Source organism: Anoplophora glabripennis, unplaced genomic scaffold (genome assembly GCF_000390285.2).
Source record: "Anoplophora glabripennis isolate ALB-LARVAE unplaced genomic scaffold, Agla_2.0 scaffold1136, whole genome shotgun sequence".
Taxonomy (NCBI): domain Eukaryota; kingdom Metazoa; phylum Arthropoda; class Insecta; order Coleoptera; family Cerambycidae; genus Anoplophora; species Anoplophora glabripennis.
Window position 1 is genome coordinate 74,511 of NW_019417233.1, and position 21,973 is coordinate 96,483.

General features: G+C 32.5%; 1 protein-coding gene across 1 annotated transcript in view; it reads left to right on the forward strand.

Annotated features, from left to right (window-relative positions):
- LOC108914230 (trypsin-1) overlaps nt 1-21,973 on the forward strand; it is a 54,832-nt gene that overhangs the window by 18,881 nt on the left and 13,978 nt on the right. Inside the window, exons 3-4 of the mRNA XM_018719993.1 lie at nt 5,049-5,140; nt 16,862-17,222. Coding sequence (XP_018575509.1) covers nt 5,049-5,140; nt 16,862-17,222 — 453 coding nt within the window. The remainder of the gene's footprint in view (nt 1-5,048; nt 5,141-16,861; nt 17,223-21,973) is intronic.

Below are 21,973 nucleotides of genomic sequence, written 5' to 3' on the forward strand. Positions count from 1 at the left end.
CTCTTCGCCATACCACAATTTCGTCTTTTTCAACGAGCATACTATTCCGATTCCGTTTCAAATATCGAAAATTCATGTCACGCATTATTCTTCTAAGAACCTTATCAGAGAAATTAGGAATATCCTCATCTTCAGCTATTGCAGCTTGAATTTTCTTTATCGTTGGTATTTCATTTCTAAAGAAAAATCCATGAATTTTCCTACGTATGGAGTATTTCACGTCAACGTCGACTTCTATTTTCTTCCTCCCTCGTGTTTCCACTTTTTTCTTCTTTGGATTCACTTCTACACTATTTTTTATGGCACGATAAACAGTAGCAACGGATACTTTTGTCAACGAACTACACATATCAACAGCTTCACTTACACTTGTATTAGAATTTCGCGACCGAATTCCTTTATACACGTTTTTTACCATTATTAATTCCGCATCGCATAGGTTAGGGCGTTTATGAGCAACAGACCGTTTGCTACAACCGGCACTTTGATCCATTTTAATTATTATTCCTACGTTTTAAAACGTCCCGATTGTATTTTTTTAATTTATAAATTTACTATAGTCACGGAATATGCAAACCCTCGCGCGCGCTTATAGTTTGACGTTTCTAACTACGGCTAACTCGAATTCTACGTACGTCCGTTTACACCCACTAAAAAGAGCATTTCCCTATCTGTAATAAGTGCGATAGACAGAGATAGGAAATAAATCGCGTTCAGTGTAACTCAGTCTATGACTGTTATAGATCCTATCGATGTGCAAAGAGAGCGGCACATCATTTAACATAAGCAAATAATATTGAACCGTTATAAAAATCATTTTAAGTTTTATACACTTTACGGTAATAGTGTTTCTATATTATGTATGAATCACTATCTATATTTTCGGCCGTCGAGTATAGGTTTGAAACATCGAAGCGTACTTAATTATTTTTTTTGTCACGAAACTCTCTGATTTTTCTAATCACATTTTACCAACTCTCCTTTTCCAGGGTGCTGAACATGAATCTTAAATTAGTTTTGTTTGCGATTTTTTCAATTGAAAAAAATATTTAATTAATTTTCAGCTATCTCGAAATGACGGGAATTGGTAAAATTTCATAAAAATTTGAGACACATAAAGTAAATAATTACTAAAAATATTTTACAGCAATTCATTCATTATTTTATAATAACAATATCACGTTAATCACTACACTATGTGGGCGAACAAAATTATAAAGCTAACCCTGGAAACTTGTGACGTCAACCGAAAAATGGCGTACATATTTACCTTTTATATATTCATTTTATTACTTACCTAAAGAAGGAAACTTTTCGCTTCGCTTCACCAACTCGACCACTTCTATTTATACAATGTTTTACAATATACTTCACAGCGATGCGTACACGTCAAATGCTAGGACACGACTGAGCTGCTGGGCTCCAAATCAGGCATTAGATTTTATTAATTTGCGTCGTTTTTTTGTCGGAGAAGTATTGTTTTTTAATTATTATTTTATTCTAAAACCAAAAATATAAAATTTATCACTTTTGTAATCGGAAAACCTAACCTGCGATCTGGGTAGTCAGACTGGAAAAAAGCGCCTGACAATTTATCGGACAAGGTATGGACTACGTTTTTTAGGCAATTTTTAATAAGTTAAAATGAAAATTGAGTGTTTTGTAATCGGAAAACCATACCGCGCTAGAGCGACATGTTGGAGATGTCGGACTCGACAATTGCGCCCTCTATTTTGTCGGACAATCCAATTTGCTTCTTATTTAACACATTTTCTTTTAATTCAAATAAAAAATTTGAGTGTTGTAATCACAAAAGAGAACCCGCCCAGAACGACAGGTTTAAGTACTCGCAGTGCGAAAAAGCGCCCTTCCCATATTCTAAAAATTTTACAGCGTGGTAGACTCGTTAAAACGAAGCGATCCAGACCGTTTTCATGACTTTTGTAATCAGTTCGGATAAAGGTCGCTGGCTTGGGGACTTGTGTCGATTTAACCAAACTTGTTTAAGCGAAAAATGTCACAAAAAAAGTTACAGGGTGTTAAAGTTTCTTTTTTATTTCTTGTTTTCACCTTAACTCAGAACTGATTTGAGCAAAGTTTGATTATGTTCCTATTAGATTAAATCATATAAGACGTTCAGTTTACTACAACCCTTTGTGTATATTCTTTTGGAACTTTTTTTTTGTACGTTTATAGCATATAGCTGAGAGCACTGAATTTGGGTTTATGGATTTTTTTGCAATTAAATGATATCTTAGACTGAGATTTGAAGTTGTGATTTATTTGTATGCTTGTTTAATAGTAATTCATTTTGCTTGTCAAGTCCACACTGTGGCCTGGTACTATGTTTTAGTTAAATAAGTGCATGTTCGTTCACAAGCAGGTTACATTCCAGTAGTTTGCCTGTTGTGTGGCACCTTATTTCTGATGGCCACGTCTGACTGTTTGATTGTAATTTGGAGCTTGAAAATTGGCAGGGTCAGGAGGTTGAATTTGAAGTCAATCCATTTCATAAAAATTTCGAAAGTGAGTCAAAATTTTCGTCTTCCTCGTCTCTCGTCGGCGATCTCAAGGGAAGCTTTGGCACAGATTGTTGACATCATCCAATGGAACGGGAACGCTTGGCGTCGTCCTGTCGGTTTGACGATGGAAAGGTCGGTGATTTTTGGTATTTCTTCTTGATTACGTGTGAGGTGTACAGCATTCGTTCGGGGATCTGTCGATATCGACGTGGAGATCTCCAGAATGATTGTACGTCGATCGCTTTGTTTGCGGAATTTTGGAAACATCCGCGATTTTTTCAATCACGCTCAGACCCGTCGATTTTAGATTAAAGGGGGACATTCTTTGCTGGTATTTTTGACTCCGCCACTTTCATCCCCAAGGAAGGGTAAGCATCACCCCAAAATATTTAAATGGCATTGGAGGTTGAGTAATATTTCTTTTGAAAGCTCTTACAATTCTCTTTAAAATAGACTTTAAATTTTATAATTCCGCCCAATACTTATTAAGAATTTTTATTTTAAAGTTGAAACTTATGTACAAACAATTAGTAACGGTAAAAATGTCAGTCATTCAAGTTAAGTACGTCAATGGCATAAATTTAGTATTTCTTGCGTTACATTGGTTTTTGGCGATTTGTTATCACTTTCGTAAAAAAACAATTGTAAAAAACAGACATGAATGCTATACACACACAATGAATGTAAAATTAGTGGATTCCAAATTATTTTGTAATATTAATTGGAAGTGTTGGTCGGTAGTTTATTTAATTGTGTTTTTGAAAATTAAACACTATGGGCGGTAGATATCATTTTGCTTTACTTTATGAACAATAAATATGTGAATAGAACAGCTCAGCTATTTAATGAACAACATCAAGATCGATATTTCAGGAGGAAGTATGTTCTATAGTTAGTAAACAAATTTCAAGAGACAGGAAACGTAGCCAATAAAACACGAGACATTGAAAAACTTATAGTTAATGAAGTTAGTTAGTGAAGTTGAAGTTTTGGGACAAGTTCATCTTGATTCTACATTAAGTACCTACGAGGCAGCTGGCATCTGTGTCTGGGATCAATTGAACTAGCATACAAATCATTTTGAAGAAGAATAAATGCCATCCATATAAAATACATTTAGTCCAGGAACTTCACGACGATGATTATGACCGCCGTTTGCAATTTTGCGAAATAATGAGTAAGCGAGCAGGGAATGATCCACAGTTCTTTTTTAACATCTGTTTTTCTGATTAATGCAGTTTTTTCTTGAACGGGACGGTAAATCATCACAATTGCCGCTATTGGTCCGATTCAAACCCAAGAGTTTTTCACGAGTTGCATACACAGCAACCGGAAAAATTAAATGTATGAGATGGAATTTTCGATGACCGGCTGGTGGGTCCTTTTTTTCTACCTGGTAATTTGACTGGCCAAATGTATTTGCAATTACTCGAAGACGCTATTGACCCTGCCTTGACTGATATTATTGAAAATGTTCCAGAGTATGATGAAGATAATTTGATTTTTCAACAGGTGCTCCTCTGCATTATGCGTTAATTGTCCGTCAGTATTTGGACCAACGTTTTCTACGGAATTGGATTGGGAGAAGAGGCAGCATTGAATAGCTTCCACGATCATCGGATTTATCGCCCCTTGATTTCTTTTTGTGGGGATACCTAAAAAGTAAAATCTATAAAACACAGCCAGCCTCGCTGGAAAATTTGCGTCAAAGAATCGTCGACGAATGCCGTCGAATCATTCCGGAAATGCTTCGGAATGTGCGCGAACGTTTCGAACAAAATCATTATTCTTGTATGGAAGCGGGCGGTCATCAGTTTCAACATTTAATCAACTAAGTAGTGAGTAAGCAACTAAACATAATTTAAATTTTATAATATTTTTTTCAAAGTATTGCGCGGAATTATAAAATTTAAAGTCTGTTGTAAATAGAATTGAAAGAGCTTTCAAAAGAAATATTACTCGACCTCCAATGCCATTGAAATATTTTGGAGTGATGCTTATCCTTGCTTGGGGGTGAAAGTGGCGAAGTCAAAAATACCAGCAAAGAATGTCCCCCTTTAATCTAAAATCGACGGGTCCGAGCATTTTTCTACAAGCTTGACGCAGTTCCTGAAAATGGCTCTGTTTCGTTTTCATTTGGCCACCCTGTATAGATCACACGAAGCTGTTAGATAAACGAATGGTATTATTTCTAAAAAACTGTGGCATTCAAGTTGTGTAAATAGTTGAAGATCTTTATTATATGTAAATTTTAAGTACAAACTAAATCACATGGAGTATAATAATAATCATTTGCTCTCATTACATTACATATTTAGGCAGGCTGTGTTCAGCAAATGGTCGGACTAGTTAGGTAAAACTTCTTTAGTCAAACAATTCGCTGAACGGCCTTTAGTAACTGTATTAAAACCTGCCCAATATTCCGAATTAGCTGATTGGATTGACCAATGAAATATTTATCCGCTGAACGACTTTGACCGATCCGTCCATTCGCTGAACGCAGCCTTAACACTGTTTTTTTTTCAGTTTGTGGGAATCTTGTCAGGGACTATAACTCCAAACCTATGCTTAATATATTTCGTGGTGCAAAAGCTGATAGTGATGAATATCCTCATATGGTAATATTTTATTTGTCATTAGTTTTATTGGGTTACTTCAGTGTATTCACAACTAACAAGTGATTAACTGTTATAAATTATTAAAAACTAGTATAAATTACCACATATCTAAAATTACATTAAATGTTGAATGTTTGTTTCTTCACATATTTAATAAAATTATTGCATTAATTATAACAATTAAGTTGCCATTACAAAATGTTAACGTGATAGCCGCCTATAGATAAATTATATACAGTTCGATAAAACTGCTGAGAAATCGTTAATTTTACGAAAAAAATATAAGAGACCTTTTTTGTTTAGAATGAATCAGGCTATCTGATATGAATTTTTAAAAGGTAAGATATTAATAAGAACGAATAAGAAACTCAATGATAAAATGGAGCTTTGAGAAAAAAAAGATAGGCTTTTATGTATGTTTTGATAGCTAATGTCATTATTTGTATTCGTAATTATAATTAAAATTAAAAATAATTGTATAATTTGGAACTGCACATTTAAAAGAAGAAATTAGTAAACAGTGTATAGTAGGATCATATTCGATGCAAAGTAATAAATCATTGCCTGTCAAGGGAACCAATGAAGTACGCTTTTAAGGGTTTTATAAGTTGAATAATTTCTTTATACATTATGAAGGGACGAGGGGATTAGTTCAGGTCTGGCACCCTTGTTCCTACAAAAATTCCTTTATTCTCATAAACTATTTATTTTAAATGTAATTTATTATAAATCCAATTTGTTTCCTAAATTCCACATATGTACTACATTTTACCTCTGTACGCGCCACTGTTGTTTACTTGTTTTTTGGAAGCGCTCTCTAATTGACGGCAAAGCTCGCCAGGTTAGTATTTGACGTATAACCGACCAGTTCGTACACTCGATGCACCTGGGCGACTACAGCTACTACCAGAACACAGTGCGTATGCAGCGGTATTTCAGATTTTACATTGAATTTCATTTTAAATTTGAAATGATTTATCTTACGCCTTCTAAAAATAATGACACGATTTTCCTTTGATAAAAGACCGACAACTTTTTGCTCTACTTTGCATCGAATATGATCCTACTATAGGAAACATGTCCATTTCACTCAAAAACTTTGTAATGGAGATCGTACTAAAAGCCACTGGTAGAATTTATGGTAAGAACAAGTGTCGCTTAAGTGAACTTCACGTTTACATGAGGTTTCTCTGTTTAACCGTCATGAAGATATGTTAAATGCATTGTTCGAGAAATGTAAATATAAATCACAATCCAAGAGTTTATGACTAAATTTATAGAACCCTAGCACACAGTGCTATATTTATTTGTGATTATATTAGATTATAATTATTTGCCATGTTATAAATGAGACATTTAAGAAGTATATTGGTTTTTGCATTCTGATAATAGCACATGCAATAATCACGGGACTATGTCTGGGAACTTGTATACTGAAAAAAAACCAGTAGATATATTGAGTCGACATTGGCATAAAAGAGTTTAAACAGGACAGATAAACTATTAAGTACTCTTCTAGTTTGCAAACACTGCATTTTAAAACAATCTAAATATCTATTTGTATAATAACCATCAATTCTAAAGCTTAAATATTTAAAAAAAAACGACGTTCAATTCTTGTTAGTATGTGTCTGGTAGTAAGGGAACCATACAAGACTGCAGGCACAGAAGATAAAACAACCAGAATTATATCTCGTTGTCGGCACCTTTGATCACTGATGTCTGTTTTCAGGGACCTTGAATGACGTAAATCCCCCACTTTTGGTATAGAAAGTCAGGATTGTATTCAGTGAAATTTTATTGCGCTAAACAGGGATGTACTAACAAAAAAGCCAGGAATTTATGTGCAGCAGAAAATGAGGTTAATCATGCAAAAGACTTAGTTATTTACATGAAAAAAGTTTTTTAAAGGCGAATTTTAGATTTATTTTATTTTTAAGTTAAACCAGTCTATTAATGAAATTATTCAATGTTAAAAATATTTATAGTTAAGATCAAACTACTGAATAATTGCATAGGTTTCAATATTAACATAAATTTATAAGTACAAGGTAAAAAATTTAAAATAATTGCGTAAACAAACATTTATTGTATAATATACAAATATATATATCAGAACATATATATATACAGGGTGTCCCGTTCATGTTTCAAAAAAACTTGTGTGCAAGTTCCTCATGGAAAAATAATAGGGGTAGTTCATGTAAAGTTTTTTTCTTAGACGCCCTGTTTTCGAGATACAGTGTGTTGAAGTTGTTACTTTCCAAATGGTTTTCCTTAATTATCTTTAAATCGGCTAAAGATAAAAATGTCAAAATTTGTACACGAGTAAACATCAACTGTGCGTTAAGAATAATGTGCAAACGGTTTCTTTCTGAAAAGCAGTGTCGCCGATACAGGTAATTGGAGGGGTACAATCGAAAAAAAAATATGTTAAAAGTCAAAATTTATTACATTTCTAAACGGTTCTGTAAACTCTAAAGCATACTACAAAAAAAGGTATACTTGTCGAAATTCGGTAGCATGTACCATTTTCGAGAAAAATGAAGTTGCATAGAAGGAAATGGGGGACAATTTCAGTATCTACTGTAGTATTTCGAGTTTGCACATTTATTTAATTGTGCAGCTGTTTTGTTCTGTATGTCTCCGAGTCTGTTTCCTAATATTTTTCTGTTTTTATCACTTTTTTTAAGCATTCATGTCCATCAACAATTCAGTCCATTCAACAATTGTTTATTTTAGTAATGGTAGTGTAGTAGTTTACAAAATCTAAAATTAGTTAATAATAGATAATTAATTACCATAATCTGTTTATTTTGATTTACTTTTTTAAATGTTAGTTTACAACAAACTGAAACATAATAAATTTTAATTTTTTTTTAATTAATAAAATATTTTGCAATTTAACTGTTTCATATGATACGTAAGAAATTAAAATTATAGTCTTAAATGCAAATACTGTTGGTAGCTAAATGTCTTCAGCACATTCAATGGTAAGATCCTCTTTCAATTTAATATTTTGTTAATCTACTTGCGCCGCTTTATGTGAGCAAGCCGCTTTATGTGAGCAAAAAAATGCAACCTCATTTTTCTCGAAAATGGTATATGCTACCGCATTTCGACAAGTATATCTTTTTTGTAGTATCTTTTACAGTTTACAGAACCGTTTAGAAATGTAATAAATTTTTACTTTTAACAGATTTTTTCTTCGATTGTACTCCTTCAATTACCCGTATCGGCGACACTGCTTTTCAGAAAGAAACAGTTTGGACATTATTCTTAACGCACAGTTGATGTTTACTCGTGTACAAATTTTTTCATTTTTATCTTTCGCCGATTTAAAGATAATTAAGGAAAACCATATGGCAAGTAACAACTTCAACACACTGTATCTCGAAAACAGGGAGTCTAAGAAAAAACTTTATATAAGCTACCCCTATTATTTTCCCATGGGGGAACTTGCACACAAGTTTTTTTGAAACATGAATTGAAAAATAGTAATATTAATTCACAGCAGAATTTAATTTTAAAAATTATAATTAAAAAAGTCAGTAGTAGGCAATGAATTTACCTTTCAATCTTGTCAGTTAGTAATAAAATTATTTTATTTCAACAATTCTTCCACACTTTTCTACAGTTTCCTTCGCAGAAACTCAGCACAAGTAGCATATCAACTTGTTCGCTAAATGTAAATTTTCCAGACATTTTCAACAACAATCAGAGGCAATTGTTGAAATAAAATAATTTTATTACTAACTGATAAGTTTGAAAGATAAATTCATTGACTTTTTGATTATTTTCTAATGTGCCACTTGTGTCAGTTAATACGGTTTGTCTGGAAAACCATAAAGTTTTTTAAAATTTAACAAGAGCAAAAAAAATTAAAATTAAACTCTGCTGTGAATTAATATTATTATTTTTCAATTCGGTCAATGAAAAGAAAGTTCGGTACAATTTTAGGGGTGGGTCATGCCCAATGAACACCTTGTAGTGCTTAAATTAACTTTAAAACATAGTCAAAGAAGACCAGTAATAAACCTAAATCGTGTACCAAATTTGGTTATTCTGCGGTAAAGTGTTGCAGTGATATTAATTTTTTTCGAAATTTAGGGCCCCACTTTGGGGACTAATAACTCCTCACGGGTGCAACTTTGTACATAGGTAAGTTTGGTTAAATTATAATATTTTGGACACCCCTACATGCACCTGCCCTGTGTCGGTTCTGATTCGGGACACCCTGTATATCTTTTATACAATGAGAAAATAGTTTCTGGAGATACTCGAGACTCAGATGTGGTTTAACTTGGGAAGCCTAGTAGTACTTCTCATACGAATAATTGCATAATGCAATGTAACTATACGAGTATAGAAGCAAAATAATATTCATAAATGAAAAATATTTATTGCGTCATTTATATAACCACCGTTGTTGATATCTTTTAAAGGATAACTGCACTACAAGGTAAAATGTTTGCGGTTTCGTCGATAATTTAAATCTGGCGACTGACGTTACTCTAGTACTGTGATAACAGTCTACATGGTGAGGAGGGACAGCTATACTATTAGATACATTCACAGACCACTTACATCTAACAAACTGTGGCAATCTCGTTGAATTGGTGAGATAGTTGCTACAAATAGTAAGCGTGTCTAAAAAAAAATTTTTAATTTATCATAAGGTATCGTGATACTATTTAAAACTATATGTATTGGAGTTTATTATAGTTATTTATTGTCCGCAATAAAAAAATAAATGTAAAAAAATTTACCTACTAATAATTTGAAGGTTAGTTGTACCCGTACCATTATATTATTATAAATCATTTGCTAATAATTAATTTTATTTCATATGACAGAAAACTGTGAAAGAAAAACAAATAAAATCTTAGACCCACAGAAATAAGTCTATGTCTGAGATAGCTTTGTTTACAAATGCGTATTGGATATGGCGACGGAAACGCTGGTGTATTTGTAAATCCGCCATTTCAAATTGCCGCGCTTACGTTTTATTTCTTCTCGGCGAATAGTCCCAAGAGAATTAAGCTCAAAACCTTCGAGATATGGCTGTTGCTTGACGTAGATTAGATATTAGTAAAAATCGGTTAAAAATAATATAAACAATGAAAATATAAGGTTGCGTCAAGAAAAAAAATTGTGCTATTTGCAGAAAAAATTAAAAACTGTAAAAATGACGTGTTTTTTCTAACATTTTCCAATATAACTTCTTAAATATGTAGTTTACAGAAAAAACTATTACTGACAAAATGTTTTGTTATAAAATTTGCTACAAAATAGAATTGTTTTGATACCTGCGCATTTCATAATTTTGTTGCTAGATAGCCAAAACGGCGTAAGAAAGTGATGAAAATCGAGGTAATTTTGAAGCGTTCAACTGATAGGTAAGAAATTTTCCAATTTTACTATAAATCTAGATATAAGTACTTTAAAGGATTATAAAACGAAATCCCAAACCCGATCCAAATCGGTCTGATGGTTTTGGTATGAGACAATTTGGTACTAAATTTCAGCGCGAAATGTCGTTATTCTTTTACGTTAGTGCTGGGGCTAAAGTTAGGCATTTTAATTGGTGCTGATTTTTTTACACATACTTGGACTTCTTATCTATCATATAGAATCGTTTTGAGCGATTTTAAAAGTTCGAAAAATTTTGACTTTATAAACAAAAACTTTCGTGGAGCGGTTTTGCGGGTTTGAATATATACCAAAGTACTAAAAAATAGTTCTCGAAAAGACGCTTAACTTGAAAAAAAAGAACGTTCAAATCGGTCATATAAGTTCCGAGATATAGAGTGTCAAAGTCAACAAACGCTTGCTGCAAAACTATGCATAATGCAACAACAAAAATTGAATTTGGTAGGTTTTTTCATTAACTTCCCGTATGTGTTTTTATAAATATAATCGCATGTGTGCTTTTTATATGAAAATTAAATGAATATCGTCAAGCCGGGAGGAGGGGATGAATTATAGAAATTGAAATCGCGCGTTCAAAAAGAGCGCGCGCGCTTCGGCGTTCAACATCTCGGCTTTTATGGCTCCGATTTTGATTTTTTTTTTAAATCGATATAGCAAAATGAGAGGAGTCCAATTAACAAGATTTCATTAAAATATTATAAAGCTCTATTACGACTACTTAAAATTTTCCACATTTCATTGTTATACTGTATATTCATGTAAATAATAATATCGGTGGTAGGATATAGGCACATAATCCACTGTTACTAGGTATTAGTTTTAATAATTACGTGGTAATAATGTTTAAATAAAATTTTATAATTTTTATTTAATATGTAATTTATTTATTGTATTCATATAATATAGAAGAAAATATATATGCAAATAATTATTTATTTATGTTTATAAAACGTGTTTATTATATTTTCATAATCATCGTATTATTAAAGTTTTGCACTTTTTTACATCATTGGTGTTTTCACTTATAATATCAGCATTTGAATAAGTATCGTTTTCCATTATTTTCAGATCAGTGTTTAACCAATTGTACGTACCACTGTCAGATTAACAGCAAATGATGACTTATGGTTGGATAGTTTGATGTTTTAAATTTGCTAGCAATTTTATAGCCATCCTCGTAAGAAATTGGATTATTTTATTTATCATAAAAACCGTCAAAAATAGAAAATTAAAAGATAGGTATAGGGAGATGTAATGTGGATAGATATGGAGTTTTCTACAACAGATTTTGATTAAATATACAGGGTGTCCCATTTAGAAAAACCAAGTTTTGGCGGTTCGGTCAATCAAATGCGACAATAAATATGAAACTAAAATAGGTCGAAGACCATTAGATCATTAGAGATACATATAGGGAAGCTTTATAAAAGTCCCCTAAAGTTACGCGTAGAATCCAAATATGCAAAAATATACAGGATGTTCCATTTATAATAAGCAAATAGGTGGCGACTACCGGTATAACCGGAAGTACTACAACAATGGCATTATTTTACTTAAAATAAATAAAACCTCCAAAGCCACCAGGCCCCAAATTTTCAAAATTCAAAAGACCACTAGTTGCTTAATAAAAGTTACTTATTTTCGTGCCCTCTATCACCTTTTCAAGGAACGCACTTATTTCAGAAACAGCCTGTATATAAATGGACAAAACATTTAATGGAAGAATAGACTGGTGTAGAATTTTTATGAAAAGACATCTGTCAATTAAATGTGTCCGAGCTCCAAACTTGTGACCTTAGGGTACAAATATGCTGGAGCGCCGCTCCACGCGCCAAGCGCCGCTTCACGCGACGCTTCAAGATTAACTGATGTATAGTTAAGCGTCAAAGAACGCTACAAACAAGACACAACAAGATTTATTTTATTGTCACAGTTGCAAAGATGTTCTCGGACAGCGAGGATGAAATTATTTTTAATAACGCTGCTTTGCATTTAATACTACAAAGTTATAGAGAATATTCGGTACATCCGACAAACACAAAAAGGAAAAAAATGGACAATATTATAACCTTTTCCTTCAATTAAAAAACCATCCTGCACGATTTTTCGAATATCTCAGAATGGAGATAAATACGTTTAATTATATACTGGAAAAACGATCAACGATTATCTAGAGCCCGAAAAACGATAGAATGTACTTTTGGAATAATATATTCAAAATGGCGAATTCTTTCTAAAGCTATAGAAACGGTCGAAAAGATTGCCAACAAAATTATTAAGGCAATATGTATTTTACATAATGTAATTATTGACAAAGAAGCGTTTCCAAGGCATCTAGCATTAATTGAAGAAGATCAAAACTTGGCACAAAGGGCATATCATATATCATAGCACTTGGCATATCCAATCATGCAAAAGCAATACGAGATACTTTTAAAGATTACGTAAATAACTTTCCAATTAGATATTAATAATTAAACTGATTATTTGTGATTGTCACTTTAATATTTTTATTATCTTTGTAATAGTACTACATAGTAGAAAATAAACAACATAACAATAACAAGTTTCTTTACATTCTTCAGCTACTTCTGCCCACAATTTATCAAGAACATATCTATTCCGATTATCCGAATGTGACTGATTCCAGATGGCCCTTCTATTATACAGGGTGTTGCATCACGAGAGGGACATGGCTTAATGGGAGATAGAGGACATCTAGGGTATCTAGGCCTATAGAAATAACTTCTTTGCAACTAAAATTAGCGAAGGCTTAGTTGAGGGTAGAAGTTATAAATAAGCATGCATATTTTAAACCTCATTTTCTTTAAATAATATGTATTCCAGGTCCGGACTGCAAAATTTTTAATTTTTTTTGTAACTCAAACATCGCACTGTATGTATTTTTTTGGTATTCCCATACGATTATCGAAAAGAACATAAAAAAGTAATCTCAGCGACATGTCTCTTTTTCTTGTTACACTATGATGATTATTTAAAATCGCATGATAAAAACACATGACAAAAAATAAATTATAATCCGTCGATTTCGATTGCCATCGATACGTCGAGCAATTGGAAACTTGGGTAAACGAGTATGAAAATGTATCGAAGTTGAGGAGGCCACTTTGAAAATTTGCTATACAATTAATTTGCCATTGTAAAGTACATTTAGACACCTATTATTTTCTTTGTGTTTTATTGTTATTTGTTTTCCGTGTTTTATTAAATAGTCATTGTTCCCATTTGCTTTTTTATTTCTATTTTTTAGAAATCCTATTTACTAAAAGAAATAAACTACTATTTTGATCATGTATCTTTTACTTACTCATGTAATGTGTTTCTTACTTACTCGTAATTTCATTTTAAAAGCCTTGTTACCGTACATTGAATAGCGTAGTAATCATCAAATTGTAACAAGAAAAAAAGACATGTCGCTGAGATTACTTTTTTATGTTCTTTTCGATAATCGTATGGGAATACCAAAAAAATACATACGGGGCGATGTTTTCTAGAGTTACAAAAAAAATTAAAAATTTTGCAGTCCGGACCTGGAATACATATTATTTAAAGAAAATGAGGTTTAAAATATGCATGCTTATTTATAACATCTACCCTCAATTAAGCCTTCGCTAATTTTAGTTGCAAAACCATTTTTATCATGTGTCCTTCACATAATTTAGTTTTAGAAGCCGTAGTCTCGTATATTCAATAGCTTATTTAAATAACCACCAAAGTGTAAAAAAAAAGAAACTTGTCTTTAAAATCACTTTTTTATGCTCTTTCCGAATATCGTATGGGAATTTCAAAAAAATACATACAGAGTGTTGTTTTCTAGACTTGCACAAAAAATTTACAATTTTTGCAGTCCGGACCTGGATTTTTTTGCTGTCATACATGCATACATGAAGTATCGTGAGTGCATTAACCCTACCAAATATGAACCCATTATTCCATTCCCTACCAAAGTTATGACATAAAGCAGTTTTGACCAAAAATCATAAATCACCCTGTATCTCAATAAAGAATGGCCAAGAAGTTATTTCTATAGGCGATCCTAGTTACACTAGATGTCCTCTATCTCCCATCAAGCCATGTCCCTCTCGTGATGCAACACCCTGTATACAGAATTAATTATTTGTTCTGTGTCCATCGTAAAATCGACCTGTGCACAATGGACGCAACTCAAGACTGACGCGCTTCAACAGCTTCAAAGAAATCGTGAAAATAAATCGTGAAGTATCGCTCCCTATGTAGTTCGCTACATCGCGACGCTTAAATCCTCACTATGTGCGGGTCCATTGAAATACATTATACTTTTCTAGTGAAGCGGCGCTTGGCGCGTGGAGCGGCGCTCCAGCATATTTGTAGCCTTAGGCATCTTACTACAACATTTTCATAAATTCATTTATTATTTATTATAACTGATTACAAGTTCCATTAAATCTTATTTATATTCTATTTTATCTAAATATATAAATCGCTAATAGCAAAAAAACTAAAAATTAAATATTTTAGAGAAAACTACTTATATTTATTTGCCTGTTACAATTACTTATTTCGAGATTAAAGTCATTTGTACCAGCAATCAATTTTTTTTAAATTCTTCATAAATTTTTTGGGGTAACTTGTAATTAAAAATATGTATATATAAAAGAAGCGACAGTTAAGTATTATACAGGGTGATTCACAAATGGTGACCAAAAATGAAACCTCGTATTCTTTGGGGAGTATTTGCTATAATTTCCTATAGTTTTTATCTAGGACGTTTCGTTAAAAAGATACAGGGGATACAGGGGGGAACTTCAAAAAATATTTTTTATTTTTTTAAATAATTTAAAAACTAGTAAGTGAAATAATTTGAAATTGAGCACATGTTTTTATGTAAACATTGTCCAAAATTTGAGGGCTTGTCCTAAAATTGGCATATTTTTCTAAATAAAATAGTACGCCACTGCTTTACGGTAACAACTATGATAGTTTCGGATTCGCCTTTCAATTTCGTACAAATTACTACCCTCTTATGTTCTTCGAAAAAAGCGAGTAAAACTTAAAAAACGAACTGAGAATACACTCCGATATTCGAATATAATGCTTTTTAAAATTACATAGTGGGCTGCGATAGTAACTTTGACATTCTGGGAAGTTACAAGAAAGAATGAATAATGCTTTTCATCAGATTAAAGCAACAATAAATTTCGAACAAATTACATTTTCGTTATTAAAAAGATGTCGGATCTGTGTTCGTGGAAATGAAGCTATTTTTGAGCATTTATCATTATGACTAATGTTATTAATTTCTTTAATCGAATAAATAACCGAATGATTAGTGCTTGTCATATCATTTATGTAAAAGTGTTGTCAGTTGGTTTTTTAAGTTGTACTCGAAAATGCTTTTTTCGAAAAACATAAGAGGGTAGTAATTTGTAGAAAACTGAAAGATGAATCCGAAAATATCATACCGTAAAGTGGCGTACTATTTTACTTATAAAAATATGCCACCGATACCCTATATCTCCACCACTGGAGCATGTAAATTTTAGGAAAAGCTCTCAGATTTTGAACAATGTTTACATAAACACATGTGCCCAATTTCAAATTATTTCTCTTACTAGTTTTTTAAATTACTTAAAAAAATTACAATTATTTTTTGAAGTTTAACGAAGCATCCTAGATAAAAACTTTATAGGAAAGATTCCCCTTAAAATTCACCAAATAATACGAGGTTTAATTTTTGGTCCCCATTTATGAATCACCCTCTATAATTAACCCCTGTCTCCCCTACTTGTTAAATCTTATCTTGAATACAATACAATATTAACAATGTAACTTTAAATTAACATAAATAATGTTTTAAATAAAATAAGTAAAATTAGTAATTGGTTTCATTACACAATATACAATTCATACCTATACAATTTTCCTAAAGGCTTTGTGCCCTAAAACTTTATTTTTTATATTTTTTCTATTCCAAAGCTAAAGCAATATTACAGTTTTTGGCATACCATTTCAATTTTCTCCTTAATAATCATTATTTGCAAAATATTACAAAGGACCAACCCTTAAATAATTGTTATTACAAAACCCAAACATTAATGATAGGAATCGCAAAATAATGTTGCATGAAATCACTGCAATGAATTGTATGAATGAATGAGTAGAACAGGTCTTATTTGCATTCATTAATTATCTCAGGTGATTCTCTTTTATATAAATCATCTGTTCGTCGCATAGAAATAGATAATAAAATCAGTAAAAATATAGTTTAACAAAATATGTCGATTTTAGGCAGCATTGGGATATCCAAAAGATAATAATCAAACCGACCTAGAGTGGAGGTGTGGTGCAAGTATTATATCACACAAGTTTTTGCTTACTGCTGCTCACTGTATTAGAGATAAAAGTCAAATAAGTCCAACTATAGCTCGACTGGGAATTACTAAATTAGACGAAAAAAATGCACAGGATTTATCTATAAAGAAGACAATAATGCATCCAGAGTTTGATGCAAAAAGGGTGCACAATGACATAGCGCTAATAGAAGTCAATGAAGGAATTGCTTTTCAGGGCAAAACATTTCCGGCCTGTTTACATTTCGATTATGAAGTGCCATCGATATTAACTGCAACCGGATGGGGAACCAACGGCAGTATGTATTTTTTATAATTTTAAATAACAATAATAATAATTGCTGTAACAAAAGAGTGTTATTAACACCGAACTGGAANAATTTTATTTCTTCTAAGATAAAATATAAAGGGTCTAGCCGGATAAGCAAGGTGATATAGCCCCCATAACTAACGTGTATTTGATTTAGCATGCAATGAAAACATCATACATACCGCTTTTAGCACCCGTTCTCAAACTACTTTTGAGAAACGTGCAAAGGTTATTATTTTTCAAATTAATTTTTCTCAAAAAAATAGGTAAAAAATATAGAACTAATGCGGATATTTGAGGAATATTTCAGACAATATTATAGATTTTTTTCAAATTTTTACATGATTTGTGATGGTCTAAAAAAATGGAAAATAATTTTGATATTTTTTTTTTTAGTTACACATTACATATACATTACCTACCCATTTACCTACTGCATATGTGATATCTAAAAGTCAAAATAAACATATCAATATGTGTTATAAATTAAGTAATATATATTTATAGCTACCGTGTGTGGTGTGTGGCGGTTTTCACTTGTCTACTATTGTTTTCTATATCGCGCAAACATGTTTTAACCTGTTTTTAAGTATTCAAATAAAGTATTCAGTGTCACATATCATTCGTTTTTATGCTGTTGTACTAATAAAATCTCCGTTAACTATTAATTTTTTTTTTAATTGATTAAAAATTTATTGTTTGTAGAATGTAAAAATTGTAATAAGTTTATTCACAAAGTTCCTGACAAAAAAATCAAATCCGAAGAAGCAAGATTATATAGTATTTATACCGGAAAAAACGATTTTAATTGATTATATTTTGTGTGCAAAGTGCTTATAGTTACTTATATTATACTGGTTACTTCCATATTACACAGCGTTGCCAGATTTTTTTTCGGGCAAAGCGGGATTTTGAAACTTTTTGAATAAAAAAGCGGTATTCTTTCGCCCAAAAACGGGACATACTATGGGTTTGTATGATTGATGCCTAAAAAAAAGATCAGGATATCTGGGAAACAAATTGTCTATCTAAAAAATATTTATTTAATAACTGGCGGAAAAAGCGGAACTAAGCGTGTCCCACGCAGGACATTTAATTTATTTTCGGTTAAAAAGCGGGCCGTCCCGCCAAAATCGGGACGTCTGGCAACGCTGAATTACACCACAATTTCAACCTCAGTGGTTTCAACTTCAGCAGCTTCAGTCTCAGCAGCTTTAGTCTCGACAGTTTCAACCTCAGCAGTACTTTATTTGAATACGTAAAAACATGTTAAAACGTATTTATTGTTTGCAAGGGAATACAGTAGTAGACAAGTGAAGCCCGTCACACACCCATACCACACACGATAGCTGTAAATATATATAGGGTGTACCGAAATTAATGCAACAAAATTTGGTCATAGATTCTTAAAACAAATTTAGAAGACCTGTTGTGCAAAACCGTACTTATCTTATCAACTTCGACGTCACCTGTTACATGGATGTTGCACAATAATGAAAAAGTAATATTAACGGTCGGTAGAAGGAAGCGCAAAAAAGAAAACGCCTAGGTGGGGCAATTCTGGAAAGAAGCCTAGTAAGTTGAAGATAGGCAGTTGAAGTGAGAACAGCGCGGAGTGAAAAGTAAAACGATCAGTGTAGTGTGAAAAATATAGAAGTAGTGAAAAATTAAGTGTTTAACCGTTATTAGTTAGCAGGTAATAATCTTTAAGTACTTTGTTGTTAATTGTTCTATGTAACCTTATGATTGTGATGATTACAGATGTTTAATGATAATAATTCTTTGTATGTTTAGCTTTCTTTGTTTTATGTTCAGTGGCGTATATTTTTCTAAGGTAAAATTGTTACAATTATTATTAAAGATTATTCATTATTTATTACATGTTAAAATATGTATATTTTGTCGTGACTGCCCAGATATTGCAATAGCAACTTCTTTGTTACACTTTTAACTTGTTTTATCACGATTGCGTTGTTCTTTGATTTCTTGTTCTCACTTTATGTCATACGCATATAAGAGCTATGTTGAATTTACTAACAATTTCGCCCTTGATTATTATTATTGTTGTTGTTCTCCGAAATCTCAACTCATAGCTGGATTGCCTCCCGTATGAGACTCCAGTACCTTACCTATTTATTATTATTGTTGTTGTTATTATTATTGTTGTTATTATTGTTGTTGTTCTTCCGAAATCTCAACTATAGCTGGATTGCCTTCCGTATGGGACTCCAGTACCTTACCTATTTATTATTATTATTGTTGTTATTATTACCTTCCGGCCCTGCCGGCTAACTAACACCAAACCTCTTCAGTTTTACTTGGAAGTGTGAATGTCTAATATGAGTGAGATGACATTTAGTGACGCATTAAATGGGACAAGTCTTAATTATCATTAGCAAAGGTTCTTAATTTATGCCTTTTTGTTAGCGCTTGTTTTGCATTCATATTTGGGTGGTAAGAGCAACGATCGTGGGTTTCTCTGCCATGCTCTTTCCCAGCAGGAGCTCTAGGTGAGCTTGGCACTCTCATTCTATTGTTAAATGGATGTTAATGTTTTTGTTGTTCTTTCTATTTGTCACATGTTTAATTTGAAGACTGTTGTACATAAATAATAAAGTTAGGTGTATTTACTCTGTTTTTGTTTTATAAAATTAAACCATACATCCCCTCAAAAAGTAAGTAGCCAGCGCCTTCCGGTCAATTAAACAAAAAATTGATACATACAACGTAGGGATTCCTTATGACGATCACATATTTTTGGCCACAACTACGTTTATATTTGTTTTTTTTTTCGATCGAACCTAGGGTTGTTATACTACACTGTATTTTTTCTCTTTGCCAAGTGGCCCCCTCTTTCGGAGTTACAGCCCCCTGAAATCCGCCCCTAAGAATAATCTTTTTTTATATTTCGGAACCCTGTTGCACGAGAATCACTAAATTTGGTACACAGGGTTTTATGACATACGAGGTCTGATAGTGCTACGCTTTTTGGCGAGAAACCCCTTAAGACACTTTTTCGTGGGCCCCCTTGTCTTTGGAACCAAAAAAATTTTGTCGCAAATTTGAATTTTTTAAAAATTATTAGTTAGCTAGAAAGCCATTGAATTTAGAAACTTTTTTCGTATAACGCAATGTTTCGAGAAAAATGCCAAAATGTGATCGAATACATATCGTGATTCGCCATTTTCCTCAAAAACATTGGTACTACGAAAAAAATACCTATCTAAGGACAAAAAAGTTTTTAAATTCAATGGATTTCTAACTAAATAATAATTTTTTAAAAATTCAAATTTTCGACTAAATTTTTCTGGTTCCAAAAACAAGGGGGCCCACGAAAAAATGTCTTAAGGAGTTTTTTCGCCAAAAAGTGCAGCACTGTGAGATTCCACATGTCATAAAACCCCTTTGTACCAAATTTAGTGACTTTCGTACAACAGGTTCTGAGATATAATAAATACTTCTTAAGGGCAGATTTCAGGGGGCTGTAACTCCGAAAGAGGGGGTCACTAGGCAAAAAGAAAAAATACGGGTCCTCTAAAGTCTTAGAAATATATGACCAAATTTTGTTGCATTAATTTCGGAACACCCTAAATGAAGTTGATGATGGTCCTGGAGATACGAAACGTTACATATAAAAATTTATTATGCTCTTCGATAGAGGGTAAAAAGTTGCCATGAGAAAGTGTTCTTCCTTTTTGAATATCACCTCAAACGTGGCTGAAATGAAACAATAACAAATTTCCAAAATTTCGTTTTTTTTTCGAATATTTCGAAAACTAATCATGTTAGCCTTGATTTTTTAGAAGCATAATGTTGGTTCCTTTATTACACAACTTGGCCCCCATTTAAGCTCCTTCGTATCTCCTACTGTTTCCGAGATCCCTGTAGTGAGAAACGAAATTATAACAGCATGTATATTAATGTATAACACATGATGTATATTTTGACATTATCTTATGTATATGTTTCCTTATACTCCAGTTGAATTAGAGTTTGAACCTGAAAAAATTATTAATAGACATTTTATTGCACTTTATGATGGGAAAGGGTATGATAAAATCAAAAAAGTAACTCGAAAGAAGTGACGCTAATTGAGGGATTGCAATCCGGAAAAACGGATCCGGTAATCCGGCGGATCCGACATCAATAAACGTTTATTTCATACTGTTCGGTATATTGCATTTCCCGGATTCATTTGCGGCCGGTAAGTGAGCTATTACAGTATCAGAGCCGGTAAATTCATTTGCGGCCGGTAAGTGAGTTATTGCAGTATCAGAGCCGGTAAATGTTGCCTAGCAACGTGATATTAGACATGTCACAAACAATATTATAAAATGACAGATCAAGCGATGTCAAACAAAAATTTGATAATTTTAAGGAAAAAATAGAAATTTCTGCTCGTTAAAAATAGAAAGACAGTATGAAATAAAATATCATACGATACACGGCCGTTAGGTGTTATTACAGTACTCGTTTTTATTCCGGACTCGGCTCCTACGTCGCCTCGTCCGTAAAACAACTCGTAATGTAATAAGTCACCTACCGGACTTGTAACGTAAAATACTATTACCGGATCCGGTACCAATATACCGGATCCGGCGACCGGCCACGTGTCGGCATACATACTAAAAATGAGAAAGATTTTGATAAAGTACTAAAAAAGGAAATGACTACATTTGAAAGTGACGGAGTTCGAGGAGAATACTTGTCTGCTATTCATGATTATTTGCTGACAATAAA